This window comes from Wyeomyia smithii, chromosome 1, assembly GCF_029784165.1.
Source record: "Wyeomyia smithii strain HCP4-BCI-WySm-NY-G18 chromosome 1, ASM2978416v1, whole genome shotgun sequence".
In the NCBI taxonomy this organism is placed as follows: Eukaryota; Metazoa; Arthropoda; class Insecta; order Diptera; family Culicidae; genus Wyeomyia; species Wyeomyia smithii.
In genome coordinates, this window is record NC_073694.1 from 87493617 (window position 1) to 87520897 (window position 27281).

The following is a 27281-nucleotide window of genomic DNA, read 5'->3' on the forward strand; positions in this document are numbered from 1 at the left end:
GAGGATAAAATTACACGGCGCCAAATTTTTTACCAAGCTTGACCTTTCAAATGCGTTCTATCACCTTGAACTGTGTGAAGAATCGCGAGATTTAACAACGTTTTTGGCGGAAAACGGAATGTTCCGCTTTACTCGGCTAATGTTTGGTGTCAGCTGCGCACCGGGAATATTCCAGAGAGAGATGACGCGTATTCTTAAAAATGTTGAGAACAAAATAGTATACATAGACGACGTGCTGTTATTCGCAGATACGATTGAAGAACCCCGAAAGACAGTGTCACAAGTTTTAAAAATACTTCGGTCAAACAACCTTTCATTGAATACTGAGAAATGCGAATTCGATAGAACGCAAATCAAATTTTTGGGACATGAGCTAAGCGAAAAAGGCTTCAACATCGAGGAATCAAAAATTAGAGATATCAAGAAATTTCGACAGCCCACTACCGCATCGGAGCTTCGAAGTTTTCTTGGACTAGCTTCATTTGTAAGCCCACACATTAAAAATTTTGCTGACATTTCTAGCCCTTTGTGGGCCGTAGCCTCGTCGCAAAAATGGAGTTGGGAGAAGGACCAAGAACATGCCTTCGAACAAATCAAGAATCGGATCATCGAATCCACTTTATCTCTTGGTTATTTTTCGGAACTCGATCGTACCTACCTATATACAGATGCCTCTCCGCGGGCACTTGGACCAGTATTAGTACAACAGGATAAAGACGGAGTATATCGTATCATAAGTTTTGCCTCGAAGTCACTGACTCCAACAGAAAAAAATACGCCCAGAACCAACGAGAAGCCTTAGGTGCTGTGTGGGCAGTGGAGCACTTCTCCTATTTTCTGTTGGGAAGACATTTCGTACTACGCACTGATGCTCAGGGCATAACATTCATCCTTAGAAGAGCCCGTGAGGAATCAAAAAGGGCACTGACGAGAGCAGACGGTTGGGCTCTACGTTTGAGTCCTTATGATTATGAAATAGAGTACATTAGAGGTCGCGAAAACATTGCAGATCCATCATCACGCCTCTACGCAGGCGAAAACGAAGCCTTCAAAGAGGAAATTAGCCCCTGGGAAATATGTTCTTTGGAATTACGATCGGTTGAGTTTCTTACCGAGGAGGAAATACGAAACACAACACAAAAAGATGATACTCTACTCCAAGTGATTGACTCTCTAGAAACAGGAAAGTGGCATAAGAACTTGTTGAGATTCAAAGTAATAGCTAGTGATCTCCGATATGTTGATGGAATAGTGGTTAAAAATGGATGTGCGGTCATTCCCCAAAATCTGAGATCGAAGGCTCTTGAAGTTGCACATGTAGGACATCCGTTAGAAGCAAAATTTAAAAGCATTCTAAGAAAACGGGTCTGGTGGCCAGGAATGGCAAGCGATGCAGAGAAGTGGGTAAAATCGTGTGCTACTTGCGCAGTGAATGGAAGACCGGAAAGACCGACTCCTATGCAAAGATTATTCGCGCCCAAAGCAGTTTGGGATACTATCGCACTTGATTTCAATGGGCCATATCTAAAATTCGGAAACATATCGATCTTAGTACTGATTGACCTAAGGTCCAGATACGCAATAGTGCGCCCTGTAAAATCTACAAAATTTGAATATACCAAGGCGGTGCTTGATTCGGTTTTTGAACGGGAGGGTTTTCGGAGAACTATGAAATCGGATAACGGGCCCCCATTCAACGGAGAAGAATACACACGTTATTGCTCTGAGCGTGGCATCCAAGTTATTTTTTCAACCCCTTTTTACCCACAGTAAAATGGTTTGGTAGAGGGATTTATGAAAATTGTAAACAAAGCGATGAATACTGCAGTGTCCACAGGATCAAACTATCAGAAAGAATTGCAAGCTGCAGTTCAAGCGTACAATGCTGCAGATCACACAGTCACAAAAATTCCACCCTAAGAAGCGTTGACGGGACGCAAAATCAAGCGTGGATTGCCCCTTCTCTATCAAGAAGAATCGAAGCATGACGAGCATGTACTGGATACAAGAGACCGCGAAGCAAAATTACAGTCAAAAGAAAGAGAGGACACTCGACGTGGTGCGAAGACATGCCGAGTCAAGCCAGGTGACACGGTGGTCGTAGAACGTCAAGGAAGGTCAAAGGGTGAGAGCAGATTTCTATCCGAAGAACGTAACGGTAGTTTAGTGTTGTGCGATTCGGATGGCCAGCAGCTTCGACGCCACGTCTCGCAGACGAAAAAGGTTTATGAGTGGCGGGGGCAGGAGTCCACTCACACACAGAAAATAAAGCAAACGGTAAATCCAGATGTTCCTGACCACGATACTGTTGCTCGGTAATCGACGAGAGAGAGGAAAACTCCATCCTACCTGTCCGAATATTTCCGTTCAACAAATGAAAATTCGTGATATCTGGAAAAACGGGTATATTTAGTCGCAATAGAATTATTAACATTACTGTTATCACTACATAAAAAAACTTATACTTACAAATGAAACATTTTATGTTTTAGATTTTCTATGCAACTTGCTCAGCCAATCTTCTTACTTCCTCTTTTTTTTTTTCTTCACATAACATTTATTTGACAAGGCACAAATACAATTTAATGTTTAACGGCGCCAATTATATCTGATGACTTAAAAACTAAAGCAAATTTTTTATCATCGCTGCCGACTACGAGCTGAAATTAAGTCTAACTTAAAACTAGCATGGAATTTCCAATCTGTGTTTTGTTGTTCAATGGTCGTCTGATAATCGTCGAATGGCATGTATGGATTCGTACTGCTGAGCCACGATGTCGTGAGTTGGGACAGAGGCTCGTAGTCCTTGGGTCCTGGTTCTATTTTGCGGGGTCTGGTTGCTGGTTTTGTGCTTAAGGTTCAAACGTGTTCTTGTCGTTTTGTTGGGTGTAGACGGAGGGGAACGGGACTAGACTGGGGCATGGATGGATTTAAGGAAAACGTATATAAGGGTCATGTAGGGTAGGTCACGGCTTGCCAAGACATCACGAACAGGAACAGCTGGCCGTCTACCTCCGGCCTGAAGGGAAGCTACAAGTTTAGACCTGGCGTCACGGTGAACAGGGCATGACCAAACAACGTGCTCTATGTCGTGATAACCTTCACCACAGGCACAGATACCGCTTTCTTCGAGCCCAATACGACGGAGATGCGCGTCAAATCTATAGTGGTTGGACATAAGCCGAGACATCACGCAAATGAAATCTCGACCTACATCCAACCCCTTGAACCACGGGTTCGTCGATACCTTGGGAATTATGGAATGTAACCACCTTCCCAGTTCCCCTTTAGTCCATGAATTTTGCCAACTGATGATCGTATTCTGACGTACAAATGCGAAAAATTCATTGTAAGCAATTGGTCTTTCATAAATATCACCGTTTATTGCACCCACCTTAGTCAAAGAGTCCGCTTTCTCATTGCCCGGTATCGAGCAGTGAGAAGGGACCCACGCTAAGGTAATCTGAAGCGATTTTTCGGATAAAGCACTCAAATGTTCCCGTATTTTCCCCAGGAAATACGGAGAGTGCTCAACATCTTTCATCGATCGGAGAGCCTCGATAGAACTGAGACTGTCCGTAAAGATGAAATAATGGTCCGTGGGCATTTTTTCGATAATCTCTAGGGTGTACTGAATTGCAGCTAATTCTGCGACGTAAACAGAAGCAGGATTATCGAGCTTATAGGAGACGGCTAAATGATTATTGAAGATACCGAAGCCAGTGGACCCATCCAGAAGTGATCCGTCAGTGTAGAACATATTGTCGCAGTTGATGTTTCGATATTTATTGGAAAAAATTTTAGGGATCTGCTGCACGCGTAAATGATCCGGGATTCCACGAATTTCTTCTATCATGGATGTATCGAAGAACACAGTAGAATCAGAAGTATTTAATAAGTTGACACGATTTGGAATGTTCGGAGAAGGGTTAATATTCTGAGACATGTGATTGAAATACAATGTCATAAAACGGGTTTGAGAATTGAGTTCGATTAACCTTTCAAAATTATCAATCACAGGACGGTTCAAGACCTCACATTTAATAAGAATACGAGAAGAGAGGCTCCAAAAGCGGTTTTTCAATGGTAGAACTCCAGCTAAGACCTCCAGACTCATCGTATGGGTCGACTGCATGCATCCTAAAGCGATACGCAAACAACGATATTGTATTCGCTCCAGTTTGATCAAATGTGTGTTTGCTGCGAAGCGGAAGCAGAAACACCCGTATTCAATTACAGACAATATCGTTGTTTGGTAAAGCCTTATAAGGTCTCCTGGGTGGGCTCCCCACCATTGTCCGGTTATTGTACGAAGAAAATTCACTCTTTGTTGACATTTTTTCATCAGATACCTCACGTGACAACCCCAGGTGCCTTTAGAGTCGAACCAGACACCAAGATATTTGTGTACTAAAACCTGAGAAATCGTTTTACCCATTAACTGTGTTTGAAGCTGAGCAGGTTCATGCTTCCTAGAAAAAACTACTATCTCAGTCTTCTCCGGAGAGAATTCAATACCTAGCTGTAAAGCCCAAGCAGACAAATTGTCCAAGGTATCTTGCAATGGTCCTTGCAAATCGGCAGCTTTGGCTCCTGTAACAGAGATTACACTGTCGTCTGCAAGTTGTCTTATCGTGCATGAATTTGCCAGACATTCGTCGATGTCATTTACATAAAAGTTGTAAAGAAGGGGGCTTAAACATGAGCCCTGGGGAAGACCCATGTAGCTAATGCGAAAAGTTGCCAAATCGCCATGCGTAAAATGCATGTGCTTTTCGGACAACAAATTGTGCAAAAAATTGTTCAAAATTGGAGAAAATCCTTGTCGGTGAAGTTTACCCGAAAGAATGTCAATAGAAACGGAATCAAAAGCCCCCTTAATGTCCAAGAACGCAGACGCCATTTGTTCTTTGCGAGCATACGCCAGCTGAATATCTGTTGAAAGCAACGCAAGACAATCATTCGTCCCTTTGGCGCGGCGGAAGCCAAATTGAGTATCTGATAGTAGACCATTTGATTCGATCCAATGGTCTAAACGACGGAGTATCATTTTTTCCATCAATTTCCGGATACAGGATAGCATTGCAATCGGCCTATAAGAGTTGTGATCAGAAGCTGGTTTCCCTGGTTTTTGGATGGCGATCACCTTCACTTGCCTCCAATCCTGCGGTACAATGTTTTGCTCTAGGAACTTATTGAACAAGTTCAACAAGCGCCTCTTGGCATTGCCGGGTAGATTCTTCAACAAGTTGAATTTGATTCTATCTAACCCAGGCGCGTTATTGTTACAGGACAGGAGGGCAACTGAAAATTCTGCCATCGTAAAACGTGATTCTATCGCGTCGTGGCCCGGAGACGCATCGCGAACAATATTTTGCTCAGGAACAGAGTCCGGACATACTTTCCTGGCAAAATCAAATATCCACCGACTTGAAGACTCCTCGCTTTCGTTGACCGTTACGCGATTACGCATTCTTCGGGCTGTGTTCCAAAGAGTGCTCATCGATGTCTCCCTCGACGTCTCGTTCACGAACCGACGCCAATATCCGCGTTTCTTTGCTTTAGCCAGGCTTTTAAGCTTGGTATTAAGCTCCGAATACCGTATATAGTCGTCGGGTATACCTCCCTTCTGGTAGGCCAAAAACGCGTCGGATCTTTGCGTGTAGACATCGGAGCACTCTTGGTCCCACCACGGAATGGGAGGCCGTTCTTTGATCGTTACGCCGGGATATTTCTTCGTTTGGGCTTGCAACGCGGCGTCGAGAATCAAGCCCGCGAGGAGGTTGTATTCTTCAAGTGGTGGATGATGTTGAATCGACTCGACCGCTTTTGAAATCATTTCCTCGTATAACTTCCAATCGACATTCCGTGTGAGGTCATACGGAATGTCAATTGGTCGCATGCGAGTTGAACCGTTAGTAATTGAAATAAGAATAGGCAGATGGTCGCTACCGTGAGGATCGAGGATTTCCTTCCATGTGCAATCCAACCGTAGCGACGTCGAACATAAGGATAGATCCAAAGCGCTTGGGCGCGCTGGAGGTTTCGGGATACGTGTCATTTCACCGTTGTTTAAAATAGTCATGTCGAAGTCATCGCAAAGGTTATAGATTAAAGAGGAGCGGTTATCATTGTAAGGGGAACCCCAAGCCACGCCATGTGAGTTGAAGTCTCCCAAAATCAAACGTGGTGAGGGAAGAAGTTCTATTAAATCAAAGAGCAGCCGTTGCCCAACCTGTGCTCTGGGAGGAATATATATTGAGGCAATACAAAGCTCTTTACCTTGTATTGTCATTTGACATGCGACAACTTCGATGCCTGGAATCGAGGGGAGGTTAATACGATAGAAAGAATAGCACTTTTTAATCCCTAAAAGTACTCCTCCATATGGGGTGTCTCGATCAAGGCGAATAATATTAAAATCATGGAAGTTGAGATCAATATTTGAAGTAAGCCAAGTTTCACAAAGGGAAAATGCATCGCATTTGTTTTTATTTATCAAAACTTTAAACGAATCAATTTTTGGTAAAATACTTCTACAATTCCACTGTAAGACAGAGATAGAATCCTTCATATACGCAGTTGAATTAGGCATCGAAGGATACAATCGCTGCAAGGAGGGGCCATTGGGCAGTCAACTGCTTCAGAAATGATCTAACTGTTGGGAGGAGCGCTGTAAGAAAGTTTTTAATTGGATCAGGTATATTGAAATTTTCGAAAATCCAGTCCACAATATTAGAAAAATTCACCAATCCAGCATTTGTTTTGTCAACTGGATGTGCAAAAGGAGCAACTGGGGTTTTAGATGTTCCTGGAAGTGCTGGGAACTCCTTCTGAGACTTCAAATTGCCAAGCCCAGGAGGGGTTTGCTTCGGTTTTTCCGTAGCACCTTAAGTTTTGGTTGTACTGTTCTTTCCACTTTGGGAAATCTTAGGACCTTTTCTGGGAAGCTTAGGGGAGGAAAGATTTTTCCTCTTTCCAGACTCCCCAAGATTGGCAAAAGAAGTTCCCTCTAGTGGTTCGTCAGAGTCGGTTTCATCTGAATACAACAGATCAAAGGGGTTCGCTGTTATGGTAGAAGTGGTCGTGGTCTTCTTGAGCATATCAGCGTAAGAACGCTTTGAACGCTCTTTGAGAGACCGTTTCAATTTATCCTTGCGCTGCATGTACACCGCGCATGTGGAGAGCTCATGCTGATTCTCCCCGCAGTGGATACATTTTTCAGCATTCGCACTACAGGAATCGTCGGCATGGTTTTCTCCACACTTACCGCCCCGTGCCTTATTGCAACAGTAGGCGGTTGTGTGACCTAACTGCTTGCAATTGGTGCAGTTCATTAAACGGGGCACAAATAAGCGCACAGGAAGACGAACCCGGTGGATCAAGACGTGGCTCGGCAATGCAGACCCGGCGAACGTGACACGAAACGAGTCTGACGGAGTGTATACTTTTTTGTCGCCGACGAGCGACACAGATCGCAGTTGTTTAACCTCTAATACCTTAACCTCAGGAAGGCTGCTGTTTTTAAAACAGCCTACAGCATCCTTCAAGAGGCACTCGACGGACAAACTCGGATCGGTCACGACGCCGTCGATCTCCACGTCTCGGGCCGGTATGTATACGCGATACTCCCGAGTAAAGAGCTCGAAACAAGCTATATCGTTGGCCTGTTTCAGGTCATTGACCACAACACGGAGCTTATTTGGTCTGACCTTGATTATTTCAGTCACGGCCTTGAAGCGTGACGTCAGGTCTTTCGAAATTTGTAATATGTTCAGGGATTTCGACTTAGGTCCTGCTTTTGGCCGGAAATATACAACGAAACGTGAACCTGCTGTTTCGTCAAGGTAGAGCCTGGCACGAGGGGGAACTGAAGAGTGAACAGCGGGGAAAGGAGCAGGAGGGACAGGGTCAGGAGGGTTCGGTGTCGGAGGATCGACTTCCATTGTGCTAAGGCTAGCGCCCTAACACCGACAAGAAACACGTACCTTTTCTTGATTTCGAGCGATGCTCAAGTTGTCTTCGACAATGTGGTCACGTAATCGTTGGGTGCAGCAGCCGGCAGCCGGCAGCTGTGCGGATTTACACTTTCTTCTTTGTTTGTAGCTCTGGTTGTCTTCAACACAGCTAAATACCGAAACGATCGGTTCAGCTACGCAGCAACAAAGCAAACAATAGCGGATGACCTTCAAAGCGGAATTATTTGGCACTGCACAGCACTCGTTAGACCGGGACCGGGCAAGCGATGCCTTTTGTTCGATTACTTTTTGCGAATATATCGAGACGGCCGATAAACACAACCGATGCGCTTGGTTGTTCGACTCGGAATGAGACTTCCTCTTTGATTTGAAACTTCACTAGAAATCTTGCAGCAAAGTAATTGACATCTTCTTGCTTCAGAGTCTTCTGTGAAAATGAATTGACTTCTGTTAGGTTGCAGTATTAGAGAACGCACGGCATACTAATTATATTTCATGCACTGATATCGTCCTTGGATACGTTACCAATGTTGTGCGATTATTGATCAAGGTGGAGGGGAGGTGCATGGCGCCGGTTGTTCTGGTAACATAAATGAAATAAATTTTACAAACAAATCAAGACATCATGTAAGACATTCCTGCTTGCTTTAACTTTCGCAAAGCTTTTAATAGCTTTCGCATAAAGTGTAGTAACGGGACGATGTGCACCAAATAGCATAATTTCGATGAGTGCTTTTCGTTAAGCATGGGGGTATTAGGCCTCGCTTTGTAATTTTTTTTTCTGTAGAGAAGAGGGGGGATGTGTGGCGGGCAAGCCAACTTACACGGCGCCACTCTATATACCACCTACTCTCTTTGCCCGCTAAACGTCATTCAACGGAAAGCGGGAAAGTAAGATCACGCCATTAAGTGAGCGAGTGTCAAACAGGTAAGACGTGTTGCAGTCAAAGGCTGTAACCAACGCAGTGGGTGATTTCCCTATGGCGGCGAGCCTTCTTCACACTTAGGTTTATATGTTGTCAATAAATCAGAATTTATTTCGGGTTCATTGGTAGCCAAAGCTTGAAAATTCGCCAAGGAATCATCGAGGTATGAATTTATTAAGTATGGGTGTTGATTTTGGCGGTTTTTTCCCTGTTGGGTACTATTTTTCTTTGAGCTTGCAGCACTCTATCAGAATTCAATCGAAGATTGTGGGTGTGAAGGTCTTATTAAACCAAGCAACTTTGCAAACTTGCGTTTGAAAATTTATCTGGATTAACATTTCAAAAGGTCAGATTATTTTCACGCGGATTTTCTCTAAAAGGTTATCTATGCAGATTTTCAAATTATTGTGGTTTTTTACGCGAATTTTTTAATTAAAGCGGTTTATTAAGCGAATTTCTGAATCAACATGGTTTTTTCACGAGGGATGTATCCCCCGCGTAAGAAAACCTAACTGTATTTGAACCTTTTTCTTATGAATCAATATATCTTAGTAAAAATTATCTGAATTTACCTTCAAAAATATAAAAAAATGAGTTAAAGATCCTACTCTGCAAAAAATACAAGTTTAAAAACAAAAAATGATTTTAGAAAATATTGGTGATCTCAGATTTTTTTAAATGAAGTATTTTAGATAGACAATAAAGTTGCCTAAAACATTCTATGCGTTGCAAAAATGTACACTTTGACACACGTCGGGTAGTCGGGTGACGTAAAGCGGGTAGCACTGTATATTGAAATTTGTGAGAGTGTGAATCAAACTCGGTAGTTTTTTATGCTCTCTTTCAGATGACAGTTCTCACAGGTGACAAAAAATTCTTACAGCTAACAAAAAATAAATCGTAAACATCGCACTAATACAAACGCACCTGGAGAACTCTATGCATGCCCATCACATTATAAGAGTTGGCAAGCCAACGAAAATGCATTTTATTACAATTTCGTATCATTGCTTTTTATGAGATGGTGCAAAAAGTTTGGATATTTTTTCAAAGTACTCCAGTACTAAGTTGTCGAATTCATCTGTTCTTAGGAAACTAAAAACTATAAATACCTTTTTAGTTACCATTATTTCTCAGAAACTCAGTGACACCCGAGGCGAACCTTTACACCACCCCTAACAATGCTAAATCTTGTCGAATAGCAGCACTCAACAAATACCTAGCGGCAAAAGCAACTCCTGGGGTAGGGTAGGTGAGGTCTCCTTCTTTTGGGTCTCCTCCAGTAGCCTACCGCACTGACTTGTGCTCACCCTTAAATATCGATAATTATCGTTAACGTCGAAAAATTTGCGATAATATCGATGACCAGCATTTATCGATATTATCGATAAGTATCGATAAGTTTCCCATTACTAGTTCAGACTATACCAAATATCACCTGATATCTGTTAGCAGGATAAAAGCACTAACGCCTTGTTCAGACTACTCCGGATATCACCTGATATCGCCAGATGATATCGGATATCGTTTCGAGCGTTCAAACTACAGTGAGCTGATATGATTTGACATTTGCTTTGGTAATTGAAAAGAGAAGAAAACAAAAACAGGTCAAAACTAAAACAAGACAACAAGAGCAATGGGATTAGGATAGAGATGTCAGCTAGTTGGCTCGCACCAACGCGAACTCTCTAATGCAATTGTCAAAATATGCGGGATGGATATAGCAAAAATAATTCCTTCTTTTTTTTTTCCCGCATGCAACGAGAATTGCGAAATTTGTAGGGTTGCGTCAAACGTCTGTTGGTCGTGTTGCCAACTGCTGGAAATGTGGTTATTATTGGTTTTCAAACATGATATCCGCGGTAGCATGTAGCCGAGGTGATATCCGTTGACAGCTCGATTGTATAGAGCTTTCTACACCAGATCTCACCAATACAGGCTTATGCCTTGTTCAGACTACGCCGGATATCACCTGATATCGCCAGATGATATCGGATATCACCTCGAGCGTTCACATTAGAGTGAGCTGATATGATTTGACATTTGCTTTGGTAGTTGAAAAGAGAAGAAAACAAAAACAGGTCTATGCTAAAACAAGACAACAAGAGCAACTCTCATATGCAATTGTCAACATGTGCGGGATGAAAATAGCAAAAATATTTCCTTCCCTGTTTTTCGCATGCATCGCGAATTTCGAAATTTGTAGGGTTGCGTCAAATGTCTGTTGGCCGTGTTGCCAACTGCTTGAAATGTGGTTATTATTGTTGACAGCTCGATTGTATGGGATATCAGGTAATATGGATGGTGATATGGCCTCGATAGCACGAATCGCCTGATATCAGGTGATATGCGGTATAGTGTGAACGGGGTATAAGGGTTCAACAATATCGCCAGATAAAGATGTCAGCTACTTGGCTCGCACCAACGCGAACTCTCATATGCAATTGTCAAAATGTGCGGAATGAATAACGCAATAGTATTTCCACATATTTCCTTCCTTCTTGAGGCTCAAGCACAATGGATACGTTTGCATTGCATTGACGTTAATTTGACAGAAAATGTATAGGCTAACTGTCAAATTGCCGCAAACGCAGCCGCAACGTATCCACTGTGTTTAGGCCTTTATACCCCGTTCACACTACACCGCATATCACCTGATATCAGGCGGTTCGTGGTATCAAGGTCATATCACCTGAGAGAGAGGCGCCAGCTGGCTTTGTTTTTATTCTCACGAATGTCATCGTGAACCAGACAAGAAATGTCATTGGGATGAAATGAAATATAGAGAGTATCGTAGTCGATGTAAATTTATCCGGCATTTATTTTTTCAAGATAATTTTTGAAATAAATACACAGGGGTCGCTTTTTACGCGGTTGGTTGTACCGCATTTAAAGGTTTAGATTCGATATATTTATACTAAACTTATTTGATACCGCTTACAAATAATCTTCCGAATCGAGTAGAAATAATCCGCGTTATTGTAAAAATATCTCGTTTAAAAAAACGCATCAAAACAACCCGCGTAAAAAGCGACCCCAGTGTATTTCTGAAAGAAAATTATTTCTGTTCTATTTTCCACTTTGGTTTATTTCCAGTCTAATGCAGTCGTAAATGTGCTAACTTTTTTTGCTTTGGTGATTTAAGCGTTTTTACGAAAGCTCTCACTTTATCAAAAGCCTGCATATCAATATTTTGACCAATGTCGCTCAATCATAAATTTAGAATTATTGTATAGTTTATTTTTAATTAACGAGTAAATATGAACTTTCACCACAGAGAACAGACATTCATGTTCATATAAAGAAATTTGAAAATCGTGTGTACAAATTTGAGTCAAAATACGTTAATACACTAACGGCATCTGTCTTGTGGTGCCCCAGTTACACTGCATAAATATTGCTGTATCGATATTTTATCGATATCAGTGCTTGGTTTGTAAGTGACAAAAGCGCCGCATAGCGGGAGCATTACCACTTAGTGGTAAATGACGGTTGCAAGTTTTTACACATCTTTTGAAAAGAAGATGAACGTCTGTTCTCTGTGCTTTTACTATGTAATTGATATTAACTGCATTTCTATTTATTATTTGAAATTGTCGGTGAAGTTAATATCTCTCCACATGTATTGTAAAATATGTTGGAGTTTTTTTTAGTAAAATAATATATAACCATCTCCTAACATGATGTAGAAATAGGAATAAGCATAAAGTAAGAACAGTAATAATTATGACACCCACAGCCTAGATGTAAAACTCATATAGTGTAACCGCTCCTATATTCATCTCAGTACCTATATTCATCTCATCACGCCTTTTTGATCAATTATCGTCAAATTTTACCTTATTTTCAACGCAAAACTTTTAGCCACTTAAGAAAATCAAGAAGCAAATAGATTTATTTTCAAAAATTTGTAGAAATTTGACGGTGAATTGGACAAATGAGAGAAATAAGATAAATATAGGTGCACCAAGCTGTTGAGATGAATAATGGAGCGATTACAACATCTGTTCAACTGAAGAACCAAAAACGAGACAAAATCTCTATATTTTAAGTATCGATATCTAGCGGTGGAGAGAGCGCATTTTACACTCGAAATTTCATTACGCTTATATTCCATTCAATCAACAAAAGGATTGTATGAGCTCTCGCCGCTTTTTCGTCGAGAGAATCCTTTGTTCTCCCCGGTACTGGTATAGCGAGGGTGCCTTTTCATGATAAACGTACAGTACCACCCGCATACGTGCAACGGTTTTTATGTAGATATATTTTTAATGAATTTCATTGTTGCCCAAGTTGAAAACTGAATATCTTGACTAACGACAATCATTTTTTTACATTGTACCTAATGTCGTAAGCAGTGCTGGTACAGTGCGTCTGATATGCATTTCTAGCAATGTTAGGTACAAAAAACGGTACGAGAAAAAAATATTGTCGTTGGTCGAGAAATTCGGTTTCCAAGTCCAACGGAAATATTCAAGTAAATCAACTAACAGGTTAAAATAGTCTCAACAGTCGTGAGGTGTACGATCCAAGGAAATTTGTTAAGCAATGTTTGAATGGTTGAAAGACTTTTAGTTTAATTTGTTCTATTGACGTTGATTGTGAATTGTTACTGAATTTCCATTTTAAAGATCTCTTGAATGTGGTCCAGTCTTAACTTGAAATAGTTTTTTGGTGCATGTTTAAACTATTGGAGCGAACTGTTCGAACGATGCACTGTAAAATCAATGTAGGATGGAACAGCAAAAAATGAATGCGAAAGCTTGGGCACCGATTTGCTGCAGAGTTTTGTTCGAAGTTGCATATCTGTTCTGTGCGATTACCCTAGGTCAAACAAAAAACTCACTAGGCAATGATGGTATAGTTGATATCGGAAACAATCTGCATAAATTTTTACTTTTACCTTGAAAGCGCTGCTAAAAGCACTTGCATCAACCACCCAAAAACAATAAAACATTGCTGATGCCTGTCATTGTAAAAGTGAAATTGTTTTGAACTCCTAACATTTATTTGTAAGCCTGAAGCGCATTGTGCGGAAGCGACACATAGACTGGATTGTTTTTTATTTCGAGCTTGTTAATATGCCTTTAATGAATCTATCGGTTTCCAACCACATTTCTTGTCAATAAATTCTATCCACCCCGTTGAAAGTAATGGATCAATCGAAGATCGATGGAAAATAAGGTAGACAGAACTTGTTGTAACCTCACATAATTCATAGAATATTATCGGAACTACTAATTCCTAATTGCACAGACGGAAACTGAAACCATGAATCTACTTTCGCTACTCAAAAATATATTATAATATTCAACCGATATGACAATCTGTTGAACGAACCCTGTTGAAAAATAACGTTTGATTACCCTCCGGTAATTCCAGACTGATAACCTAACTTTACTGCCCTCAGAGCGGAAAGAGAAATTTGTTTGATTAATCTCCATACAGAGACCCACAGCACAAACTTTCCTTGATATGTGATATTAAGAGTGGAAAGAGAAATTTGTTTGATTAATCTCTATACAGAGACCCACAGCACAAACTTCCTTTGATATGTGATATTAACGGTGTTGTGATATACAAAGGATTTTTTTTTTTTTTTTTTTCTTCACATAACATTTATTTGACACGGCACAAATACAATTTAATGTTTAACGGCGCCAATTATATCTGATGACTTAAAAACTAAAGCAAATTTTTTATCCTCGCTGCCGACTACGAGCTGAAATTAAGTCTAACTTAAAACTAGCATGGGATTTCCAATCAGTGTTTTGTTGTTCAATGGTCGTCTGATAATCGTCGAATGGCATGTATGGATTCGTTCTGCTGAGCCACGATGTCGTGAGTTGGGACAGAGGCTCGTAGTCCTTGGGTCCTGGTTCTGTTGTGCGGGGTCTGGTTGCTGGTTTTGTGCTTAAGGTTCAAACGTGTTCTTGTCGTTTTGTTGGGTGTAGACGGAGGGGAACGGGACTAGACTGGGGCGTGGATGGATTTCAGGAAAACGTATATAAGGGACATGTAGGATAGGTCACGGCTCGCCAAGACATCACGAACAGGAACAGCCGGCTGTCTACCCTCGGCCTGCAGGGAAGCTATTAATTTAGACCTGGCGTCACGGTGTACAGGGCATGACCAAACCACATGCTCTATGTCGTGATAACCTTCACCACAGGCACAGATACCACTTTCCCCGAGCCCAACACGACGGAGGAGCGCGTCAAATCTATAGTGATTGGACATAAGCCGGGACATCACGCAAATGAAATCCCGACCTACATCCAACCCCTTGAACCACGGGTTCGTCGATACTTTGGGGATTATGGAATGTAACCACCTTCCCAATTCCCCTCTGGTCCAAGCATTTTGCCAACTGATGATCGTATTCTGACGTACAAGTGCGAAAAATTCATTAAAGGCAATTGGTCTTTCATAAATATCACCGTTTGTTGCGCCCACCTTAGCCAAAGAGTCCGCTTTCTCATTACCCGGTATCGAGCAGTGAGAAGGGACCCACGCTAAGGTAATCTGAGTAGATTTTTCGGATAAAGCACTCAGATGTTCCCGTATTTTCCCCAGGAAATACGGAGAGTGCTTAACATCTTTCATCGATCGGAGAGCCTCAATGGAACTGAGACTGTCCGTAAAGATGAAATAATGGTCCGTGGGCATTTTTTCGATAATCCCTAGGGTGTACTGAATTGCAGCTAATTCTGCGACGTAAACAGAAGCAGGATTATCGAGCTTATGGGAGACGGTTAAATTGTTATTGAAGATACCGAAGCCAGTGGACCCATCAAGAAGTGATCCGTCAGTGTAGTACATATTGTCGCAGTTGATGTTTCGATATTTATTGGAAAAAATTTTAGGGATCTGCTGCACGCGTAAATGATCCGGGATTCCACGAGTTTCTTCTATCATGGATGTATCGAAAAACACAGTAGAATCAGAAGTATTTGATAAGTCGACACGATTTGGAATATTCGAAGAAGGGTTAATATTTTGGGACATGTGATTGAAATACAATGTCATAAAACGGGTTTGAGAATTAAGTTCGATTAACCTTTCAAAATTTTCAATCACGGGACGGTTCAAGACCTCACATTTGATTAGAATACGAGAAGACAGGCTCCAGAAGCGGTTTTTCAATGGTAGTACTCCAGCTAAAACCTCCAAACTCATCGTATGGGTCGACTGCATGCAACCTAAGGCGATACGCAAACAACGATATTGTATTCGCTCCAGTTTGATCAAATGTGTGTTTGCTGCGGAGCGGAAGCAGAAACACCCGTATTCAATAACAGACAATATCGTTGTTTGGTAAAGCCTTATAAGGTCTCCTGGATGGGCTCCCCACCATTGTCCGGTTATTGTACGAAGAAAATTCACTCTTTGTTGACATTTTTTCATCAGATACCTCACGTGACAACCCCAGGTGCCTTTAGAGTCGAACCAGACACCAAGATATTTGTGTACCAAAACCTGAGAAATCGTTTTACCCATTAATTGTGTTTGAAGCTGAGCAGGTTCATGCTTCCTAGAAAAAACTACTATCTCAGTCTTCTCTGGAGAGAATTCGATACCTAGCTGTAAAGCCCAAGCAGACAAATTGTCCAAGGTATCTTGCAATGGTCCTTGCAAATCGGCAGCTTTGGCTCCTGTAACAGAGATTACACTGTCGTCTGCAAGTTGTCTTATCGTGCATGAATTTGCCAGACATTCGTCGATGTCATTTACATAAAAGTTGTAAAGAAGGGGGCTTAAACATGAGCCCTGGGGAAGACCCATGTAGCTAATGCGAAAAGTTGCCAAATCGCCATGCGTAAAATGCATGTGCTTTTCGGACAACAAGTTGTGCAAAAAATTGTTCAAAATTGGAGAAAATCCTTGTCGGTGAAGTTTACCCGAAAGAATGTCAATAGAAACGGAATCAAAAGCCCCCTTAATGTCCAAGAACGCAGACGCCATTTGTTCTTTACGAGCATACGCCAGCTGAATATCTGTTGAAAGCAACGCAAGACAATCATTCGTCCCTTTGGCACGGCGGAAGCCAAATTGAGTTTCTGATAGTAGACCATTTGATTCGACCCAGTGGTCTAAACGACGGAGTATCATTTTTTCCATCAATTTCCGGATACAGGATAGCATTGCAATCGGCCTATAAGAGTTGTGATTAGAAGCTGGTTTCCCTGGTTTTTGGATGGCGGTCACCTTCACTTGCCTCCAATCCTGCGGTACAATGTTTTGCTCCAGGAACTTATTGAACAAGTTCAACAAGCGCCTCTTGGCATTGCCGGGTAGATTCTTCAACAAGTTGAATTTGATTCTATCTAATCCAGGCGCGTTATTGTTACAGGACAGGAGGGCAACTGAAAGTTCTGCCATCGTAAAAGGTGATTCTATCGCGTCGTGGCCCGGAGACGCATCGCGAACAATATTTTGCTCAGGAACAGAGTCCGGACATACTTTCCTGGCAAAATCAAATATCCACCTACTTGAAGACTCCTCGCTTTCGTTGACCGTTACGCGATTCCGCATTCTTCGGGCTGTGTTCCAAAGAGTGCTCATCGATGTCTCCCTCGACGTCTCGTTCACGAACCGACGCCAATATCCACGTTTCTTTGCTTTAGCCAAGCTTTTAAGCTTGGTATCAAGCTCCGAATACCGTAAATAGTCGCCAGGTATACCTCCCGTCTGGTAGGCCTTAAACGCGTCGGATCTTTGCGTGTAGACATCGGAGCACTCTTGGTCCCACCACGGAGTGGGAGGCCGTTCTTTGATCGTTACGCCGGGATATTTCTTCGTTTGGGCTTGCAACGCGGCGTCGAGAATCAAGCCCGCGAGGAGGTTGTATTCTTCAAGTGGTGAATGATGTTGAATCGACTCGACCGCTTTTGAAATCATTTCCTCGTATAACTTCCAATCGACATTTCGTGTGAGGTCATACGGAATGTCAATTGGTCGCATGCGAGTTGACCCGTTAGTAATTGAAATAAGAATAGGCAGATGGTCGCTACCGTGAGGATCGAGGATTACCTTCCATGTGCAATCCAACCGTAGCGACGTCGAACATAAGGATAGATCCAAAGCGCTTGGGCGCGCTGGAGGTTTCGGGATACGTGTCATTTCACCGTTGTTTAAAATAGTCATGTCGAAGTCATCGCAAAGGTTATAGATTAAAGAGGAGCGGTTATCATTGTATGGGGAACCCCAAGCCACGCCATGAGAGTTGAAGTCTCCCAAAATCAAACGTGGCGAGGGAAGAAGTTCTATTAAATCAAAGAGCAGCCGTTGCCCAACCTGTGCTCTGGGGGGAATATATATTGAGGCAATACAAAGCTCTTTACCTTGTATTGTCATTTGACATGCGACAACTTCGATGCCTGGAATCGAGGGGAGGTTAATACGATAGAAAGAATAGCACTTTTTAATCCCTAAAAGTACTCCTCCATATGGGGTGTCTCGATCAAGGCGAATAATATTAAAATCATGGAAGTTGAGATCAATATTTGAAGTAAGCCAAGTTTCACAAAGGGAAAATGCATCGCATTTGTTTTTATTTATCAAAACTTTAAACGAATCAATTTTTGGTAAAATACTTCTACAATTCCACTGTAAGACAGAGATAGAATCCTTCATATACGCAGTTGAATTAGGCATCGAAGGATACAATCGCTGCAAGGAGAGGCCATTGGGCAGTCAACTGCTTCAAAAATGATCTAACTGTTGGGAGGAATGCTGTAAGAAAAATTTTAATTGGATCGGGTACATTGAAAGTTTCAAAAATCCAGTCCGCAATGTCAGAAAATTTCACTAATCCAGAGTTTGTTTCATCAACTGGGAGTGTAAAAGGAGCAACTGGGGTTTTAGATGTTCCTGGCAGTGCTGGGAACTCCTTCTGGGACTTTAAATTTGCCAGCCCAGGAGGAGTTTGCTTCGGTTTTTCCGCAGCACTGTTTGGTTTGTTTGTAACCTTCATTTCACTTTGAGAAATCTTAGGACCTTTTCTGGGAAGTTTAGGAGAGGAAACACTTTTCCTCTTTCTAGACTCCCCAGGATTGGCGTAAGATGCTCCCGCTGGTGAATCGTCAGAATCGGTTTCCTCAGAGGGCAACAGATCGAAGGGGTTCGAAGTAACGGGAGAAGTGGTAACGGTCTTCTTCAGCATGTCAGCGTAGGAACGCTTTGAACGCTCTTTGAGAGACCGTTTTATTTTATCCCTGCGCTGCATGTACACCGCACATGTCGAGAGCTCATGCAGATTTTCTCCGCAGTGAATACACTTTTCAGCGTTAACACTGCAAGAATCTTCCGCATGAGACTCCCCACACTTGCCACAACGTGCCTTATTGCAGCAGTAGGCGGCTGTATGGCCTAACTGCTTGCAATTCAGGCAGTTCATGACGCGGGGCACGTAGAGCCTCACAGGGAGACGAACCCGGTGGATCGAGACGTGGCTTGGTAGTGCAGACCCGGCGAACGTAACTCGAAACGAGTCTGACGGAGTGTATACTGTTTTGCCACCGATGATCGATGCTGACCGCAATTGCTTGCAGTCGAGCACCTTTACTTCGGGACACGTTTTGTTCTTAAAGCACCCTTTGGCACTTTGTAGTATACACTCGACGGACAGACTCGAATCGGTTATGACACCGTCGATCTCCACGTCTCGTGCGGGTATGTAAACGCGATACTCGCGTGTGAAGAGCTCAGAGCAAGCTATATCGTTGGCCTCTTTCAGGTTACCGACCACGACACGGAGCTTGTTAGGCCGGACCTTGGAAATTTCGGTCACGCCCTTGTACTCCTTCGTCAGGTCTTTAGAAATCTGCAAGAGGTTCAACTTTTTCGATTTCGGTCCTGCCTTTGGCCGAAAATAAACAGTATAGCTGCCCTGGGCTCCGTCTGGGTAAAGCCTGGGGCGAGGGGGGACTGAAGAATGAACAGGGGAGGGGGTAACAGAAGGGTCAGGGTCAGAGGGGCTCGGGGATGGTGGCGCGGGAGGCGAGGGATCTACATCCATCTTAAGTCTAGCGCACTAGCGCTGACAAGAACACGTACCTTTTTATTTCTCCCTTCCAGTAAGGTTGGTCGCCGATCGTTCGAAGTAGCAGCCGTTACAGCCAGCAGCACCAATACAGCAGCACCAAACAGCCACCAGCAGCGAGCCAGGTGTGAGATCACTCCACACAGCGATACGACTCGCTGACACTGATGGCTTCTTCTTTTTCCTCGTTTGTGTCTCGTCCACTGCTGTAGCACAATCCAGCCAGCAGCCAAATCGGCTTACGCACCAGCTGGCAGTCACGATGCGAAACAGTTGCACAAAGGAACGACCTTGAACCCGGATTTATTTCACTCGACCAGGCAAACAATGCCAACACTTGTTCACACGTCTTTTGTTTTATACTCTATCGGACCGATCACCAAACACGTCCAGTACTGATGCGTGTTCGGCACAGAATGTCCGCTACAAAGGATTTATGTTTGATAAATTTCATCAAAGAGACCCACAGCACATAAACCTTCTAACGAACCAGCAAAGAAAAGAGACAAGGGACTTTCTCATAGCTTGGGGAATCCCAAGCATATAGATTAAAAAATAAGAACTCAATTAATACAAGCTATAAACGGCACCACAGAGCACCAAGTTTAATAACTATCTTCAGAGTTATGTTGTAGTTACTTACTATGTAACACAACCTCGAGATACCAACTACCGAAACACTTTGGGTACTCATCTATCTTGAACCTAGTGCGCAAGCGATTGTTAATCCTTTCATCCTTCTTTACATTCTACTCTACGCATACACACATATTCTCTCTAGCGATCAAGCAAATGCACATGACCCGAATGCAGGGTTGTACTGAATATGGAAATTTAATATATTTAACACAATCATCTCAAGTTTGAACATATTTTTGAACAATCAACGAAATCATCAAAACGAGTGACAGATGCGCACGCTGACTCGATTGAAGCGATTGTGAGGATTTTTTTTTGCACAAAAACAGAAACGAAGCAGACAAAAACAGAACTGAACTGTCATTGAGCTGGCGCCTCTCTCTGATGTCGTTTTCGTTTTCGCGGTGTAGCTACACTCAAACGATCCTTTTGACACCGTTAATGTTTTATTTGACTTTTCGGGCTACCCTTTTTTCTGGAAAAAGCAGAGTGAACTGTAGGAAGTTACCAACACATTCACACGTATGAGCATGAGCATTGGCATGAGCATGATTGACCGCCCGTGGTTGCTACTCCGTTATTGCCAGATCAGCTGTAATTACACAGAGAACCAACGGATGATGCTTGGGACTAACATGCATCCTCAATGTGTAAAAACTGGTGACCCTAATCTTTATATGTATTAGGCAATACCGGCGCCGGCCGCACCCGAATGCAGGTCAATGAAGGAGTGTATTTAGGAATATGTTGACGTGACACTCGCTTTATTGGAAGCCGAGAACACCTCTGCACTTCCACGAGAAGTCACTGGGATGTTGGAGAAGGGGAAGGGTTTGCAGCAAGTTTCGTTTTGGTAAACGATACGCTTAGCTCGATGTGCGGGTTCATCATAACAAATATCGCGCCAACCAGTTTTGTATATCCACCGTGAAAATCAGAACGTGATCTGAAGTCATTTTGTAACACCGCAAAAAGCACACGCGAGATTACCGGACCTATGACTAAATTTGAGCCGATTCGAATACCCGGACGTCTCCGTACAGGGTTGTTACAATCGGCGCGGATTTTGCGTTTTTCGCGGATTTTGCGTTTCTCGCGGATTTGGCGCGTTTTCACTGCTCCTAGGCGCGGATTTTGCGGATAGCCTTGCATCCGTTTTCAGCGAGCTTAATATCAGTATTTTCAAGCAATTTTGTTAATTATCAGTTCTTTCCTATAAGAGTGTATTATAGTCTGAAATATTTCACGCTGCCCGCCGTAGCAGGCGGGCAGAAACTCTGATTCACGACTAGAGTTTTAGAGTCCGTGTGCAGATTATTTTTGATATTTAGGCAGACATTCTTAAAATGAGTGCTGATTTTCGCAAACTTCAGCTACGCAGCACAATTTTCTCGAATCACGGATAGACTTTTTTATTATTAGGCAGATTTTCCCGCTTTTGCGAGTAGCTGCAGACATTTATCAAAAATATCTGGCATCTCTGTATACTAGAAAGTTGTAAAAAATTTCAAGTGTTTGAAGTGTAAATCTCCAGTTTTGTTATTTTTCCTAGTTTTGATTAAATTCCAAAACATGGGTAAGCGCATATTTAGCTCTTTACATATTATTTTCAATTATTCAAAGACATGTTTTACAGGAAAAACCCCGTTTTGATGCTAATTGATTGCAGAAGCAAGACCCGAATGGGTCGCTTTACGAATCGTACATCATTTTTAATGAACGCTCTTTGGCTGCAGGTGAAGTTTGCTGCAAAATTTGTGATCGAAGGAAAGTAACCTTCACAAACCGAGGAATCGCCTCTCTTCATGATCATGGTAAAACTTCAAAACATAAGGTCCTCGCAAACATATATAGCAGTAACCAGCAGTTTCGGTTTTCTTCTTCGTCAAAAGTAAGATTTATTGAGCATTACATATGAATGAACTTAAGGTTTTACTGATGATCATAGGCTTTTAAAATGTTAAATCCATTTTCTTGTTCCACAAAGGTTCAAGCTTAGAGGGTTTTATTTCGAAAATAAAAGTCCATTTTTCATTCAATTCTAGGTTGAAGCCATTCCAAGCAGAGGAAATAGGGATGTTTCTTATGAACCACAGCTGTCTACTCAATCGACATAGCCAACTATGCGGCTTCATGTTACGGATGGGAGTACACTTGAGAAAGAAGTTGTGTGGATCATCCATAGTGTGATGAAATATGCATCATTCAACTCCGCCGAAAAAGACTCAAAAATATTAAAATTGATAGCTCCTAACGACCTCAATGGATTCTGTCTGTACAGGCAGAAGATGACCGATATGGTTAACCATGCAATCGGGGGGAATATTATTCTCTCCTATTCGATGAACGGAAGGCAACAACAAGCTAAAGGAGCTGGAAGTAACAGTGAAATATTTCTCATGTCACTTTGATAAAGTTATGTTTTGCCTTTCTCCTTTCAGTTGCAAAACCGAAAGTTAAAAGTGCTCCAAAGAGCCGAATGGCATATATCACTCGACTCAGCTCGACGAGCTGAGCATTTTCTGTATGTGTGTGTATGTGTGTGTGTGTATGTGTGTGTGTGTGTATGTGCAGATTTTTATTCTCACTCACTTTTCTCAGAGATGGCAGGACCGATTTTCATGTAATTAATTGCAAATGAAACGTCTTGTTGCCCCATAAGACCCTATTGAATTTCATTATAATCGGATTTTTAGTTTAGAGGTTATGTTTAAAAATGTGAAAATCATGAAACATCAATATCTCAGAAACTACCCAACCAATTTGAACAAAATTGGTCTCTCAAAAGAACGGGCTACCTAAAAAACCCTTTAGTTTTGAATTTCATAAAGATTGAACTTGTGGTTCAAAAGTCATGAAAAGAAACGTGTTCTGAAGACTGTTTAATCTCACTCATGTTTCTCAGAGATGGCTGTACCGATTTTCATAAAATCAGTGTCAAATGGAAGGTCTAATTGCCCCATAAGACCCTATTGATTTGTTTTGCAATCGGACTATTACTTTGCCTGTTATGTTTAAACATGTGAAATCCAGCTATGCAAAGGAACATATTCCGAAGACTACTTGGACTCACTCACTTTTCTCAGAGATGGCCGACCCGATTTCCACAAAATTAGTGTCAAATGAATGGTCTAGCTGCCTCAAAAGACCCTATTGAATTTTACTGTAATCGAACTGTAACTTCATTTGTAACGTGCCGACTTGTGAAAATCACGAAACTTCATTATCTCAGAAACTACACAACCGATTTGATTATTATTATCAGATGAGCGGGCTAGTTAAGGGTTAACTGATGAATTATGATTGAACACGTGGTTTCAAAGTTTGGCTGCCCTACACGTTCCCATTTCATTTGATTATAATCGAACTTAAGCAACCGTTATGTAATAAATTGTTAATAAAACAACGAAAGTCTATTATCTCAAAGATTACATGACTTATTTGAACATAACTGCCGCTCCAAGCATAACTGTCCCATATTCCGTGCAAACCATATGGACGCTGGGACAGTTATGCTTGGAGCGGCAGATAACTAGTGTCATACGAACGAGTCATCTCTCAAACTTACAAATAAACTTCATAATAATTTGATATGTGGCTCAAAAGTTATGAAAAGAAGAGAAATTCAAAGACTATTTAAAACTATACCTGCTTTGATCGATATATGTGGCCTCAACATAATTTAAATGTGGTGTCGTACTATTTGAACGTTCCAAGTTCATTGATTCCTTGCGGTTTGTTTGAAGTCTGCAAATGCACGACGAATCGGCCATAGGATATGATCAAAGTCAAATAACAAATCGTTTGAAATGATTGGTTCTATCGAAATGACAACATCCTCGTCTTTTGGCTTCTGTACATCGCCTTAATTCTGAATATATACATATTGGGTGGTATTCTGTCATTATCAGCAGACTTTCTGGCATCAATCTGACACCGGAAATACCCATATTGGGAGGTATTTTTGGTTGTTTTCCAGAAACTAAAAGTTGTCGTCTTCAAATTCATAATAGTGTCCAGGGTCAATGTTTGGTTTCTATGCATCATCACGTTTACGGAAATATCCATATTGAGTATTATTCGGTCATTTCCGACTGTTGCCATTTAGCAATTCAAAATGGTGCCTGAGGTCAATTGTTAGCTCCTTGCATCATTCTGGTTCCAGAGATACTCGTATTGGTTAGTATTTGTTTATTTTAGGCTGTTTTGAAGTAGAATACTTCTCTCAGGAAGTTCGGCTACATAGGGATGTGAAATGATAATCTAAAACCGAAAAAAGTGAAAAATATGTCCAATTTCAAATGCTGATAAATCGGTTATTATTTGATGGATTTCCTTCGTTCTTGCAGCACTAGATTGGAAAATCTTCTAAGATTCTTCCCAAAAGAATATATTTGTTTTTCTTTTATTCACACTATTGTACTATTGAAAATAGTCAAGCCTTGTCAAAACGAAAAATTCGACCTCTGATTGGTCGTTATATGATTGCTTCCCAAGCACGGTCGACAGAATCATATACCTTGCAATTTAAAACATGCTATTTGGCCTATATAAGAGCCTGTTTCAGCCGAAGCCGCTCATAATAGTTCTAGACAGCGACAACAGCAGTCGTCCTCCTTTAGCAGCAGCACTAACAGTGCAGTGAATACCAGCGATGGCGAAAAGCGGCCACAGCTGTGGCGTAGCAATGGATAGCGCACTAGTTACAGCGGATTCCAGCAACGATAGCAGCTGGGCCAGCTGATGCAGGGACAGTGGATACCAATGGCAGCGTATAGCGGCCACAACTGTGGCATGGCTATGGATAGCGCACTAGTTGCAGCGGATCTCAGCATCGATAGCGGCTGATGCAGTGAGGCACTTTAGTGAAATGCAGTCTCTGTGCGATAGTGGGCACTAGTAAATGCATTCAATGAAAAGTTGACTCATTTTGACAACACGTGAGCCGTCTTGTTTTGAGTGTTCAATCAGCTTTTCACTGTTTATTTTATCACAAGGAATATTTTATTCGCACTGTCAGTGATAACGCAAAGTTGTGATCGGCATCTTATTCGATACTAAAATGAACAACAAATTGTCCTTTTCGGGATGAAATAAAAACTTGATTGAAGAGTTAATATTTTCTAATGAGTTAATTCACATTTTTTAATTTGTAAAAGTTATAAATTTTACTTTATCTCCGTGTCTCAAAACGTATTGAATTATCTTTTCGTTCAATCATGAGCACGACATCCAAAAAAATTTCAACTCAAAATTTAAAAATTGTCAAGCCCCAACCATGACAAGCAACTTACTATATTATTGAAAATGGTCAATCCTTGTTGAAGCGCGAAATTCGATTGATCTGATTAGTCAACGTTTATTTACTAGAAAATATGACTGGCATTGCAGCCGGGTTATCTTTCTTGTAAAAGTATTCTACTTCAATCTTGCGGTCGTGGCTTTGCACACAACTCTCCTGTTTTTCACAAACCGGTAGTCGCCACCTTGGATTTCAAAATGGTATTTAGGATACTGGTTAAAGAAAAACTCATATTGGGTGATATTTGGTCACTTTGGACTGTTTCAAGATTGTGTCTGTGATCAATTTTTAGCTTCTGTCATCTTTCTGGTTCCAGAAATACTAATATTTAATGGGAATCGTCCATTTCAGGCTGTTTTTCAGAAACCGGAAGTTGCCATCTTACAATTCAAAATGTTTTCTGGAGTCGATTTGTGGCTCCAGTGCATCATTACGGTTCCAGAAATACCCATATTGGGTGGTATTTGGTCATTTGCCGCTGTTTTTCCGACACCGGAAGTCGCCATTTTGGATTTCATAATGGCATTCGGAGACAATTTCTGGATTTTGAACGGCATACTGGTTAAAGAAAAACTCATATTGGGTGGTATTTGGTAATATTCTGCTGTTTTCAGAAACCGGAAGTCGCCATCTTAGAATTTAAAATGCTATCTGTGGTCGATTTTAGCTCCTGTGTATTATTCTAGATCCGGATATTATTATATTGGTGTAGCGAGTACATGTACAGAGAATTTATAATAATTATTGTTTGTTAATATTAGTTACTTAATATTTGCATGCTTCGAATAAAGTTTCACTTTAAATATTTAAAAACGGTTTTCCAAATAAAACGTTTGATTCAATCACCGCAAGCAAGGCCACAGTCAGAATAGTAATTGGCATAATATTTGAAAAATGAGATCCACTGTGCTCAAGTGCGCTAATTCTCCACCGATGCTGCTGATGCGACGGGATGATTGACCCAGCCGAGAAAGTCTATCGACCTTTGCAGTGGGAGAGAGAATCTTTTCCTCTCTATCTTTTGGGCTGGGACAGTTGGGATAGATGATAACTGATCGCGGGAAGAAGATGATCTTCGCCTAATTTTGACCTTCGTGCTTTCAGCGCGATTAGATATTCGCGAAGCAGGTTCCGGTAACGAAGTTACCGAAGGACGGTTTATCTAAGGACTCTTAAGCCTGTATCAGACTAACCGTTATAGCGGTTGACCGTTACCGTTCCGTTCCTTTTCGACCAATCAGAGCACAGCGGTCGACCGTCGCTTGTTGTTGTTGTAAAAAATAGAATTATTTCTATTTTTGCCGCCAACCGTTCCCAACGGTTGGCGACTGCTGTCATTGCGATGGCGAAGGCAAACGTGCCTTTTCACACCTACACAAATTCACATTTAG

The 27281-nt window shown here is 41.7% G+C and overlaps 1 protein-coding gene across 6 annotated transcripts in view; it reads left to right on the forward strand.

Annotated features, from left to right (window-relative positions):
- The window catches only part of LOC129718034 (probable tRNA(His) guanylyltransferase), a 129898-nt gene that overhangs the window by 58462 nt on the left and 44155 nt on the right, over positions 1 to 27281 (forward strand). Inside the window, exon 3 of one of the 6 annotated variants that reach the window (XM_055668429.1) lies at positions 26242 to 26767. The exons of 4 other annotated variants lie outside the window; for them this stretch is intronic. In XM_055668429.1, coding sequence (XP_055524404.1) covers positions 26242 to 26456 — 215 coding nt within the window. In that variant the 3' untranslated portion in view covers positions 26457 to 26767. Of the gene's footprint in view, positions 1 to 22633; positions 26768 to 27281 lie in introns of those variants that run through there. One more of the 6 variants, XM_055668433.1, reaches the window with a different exon arrangement.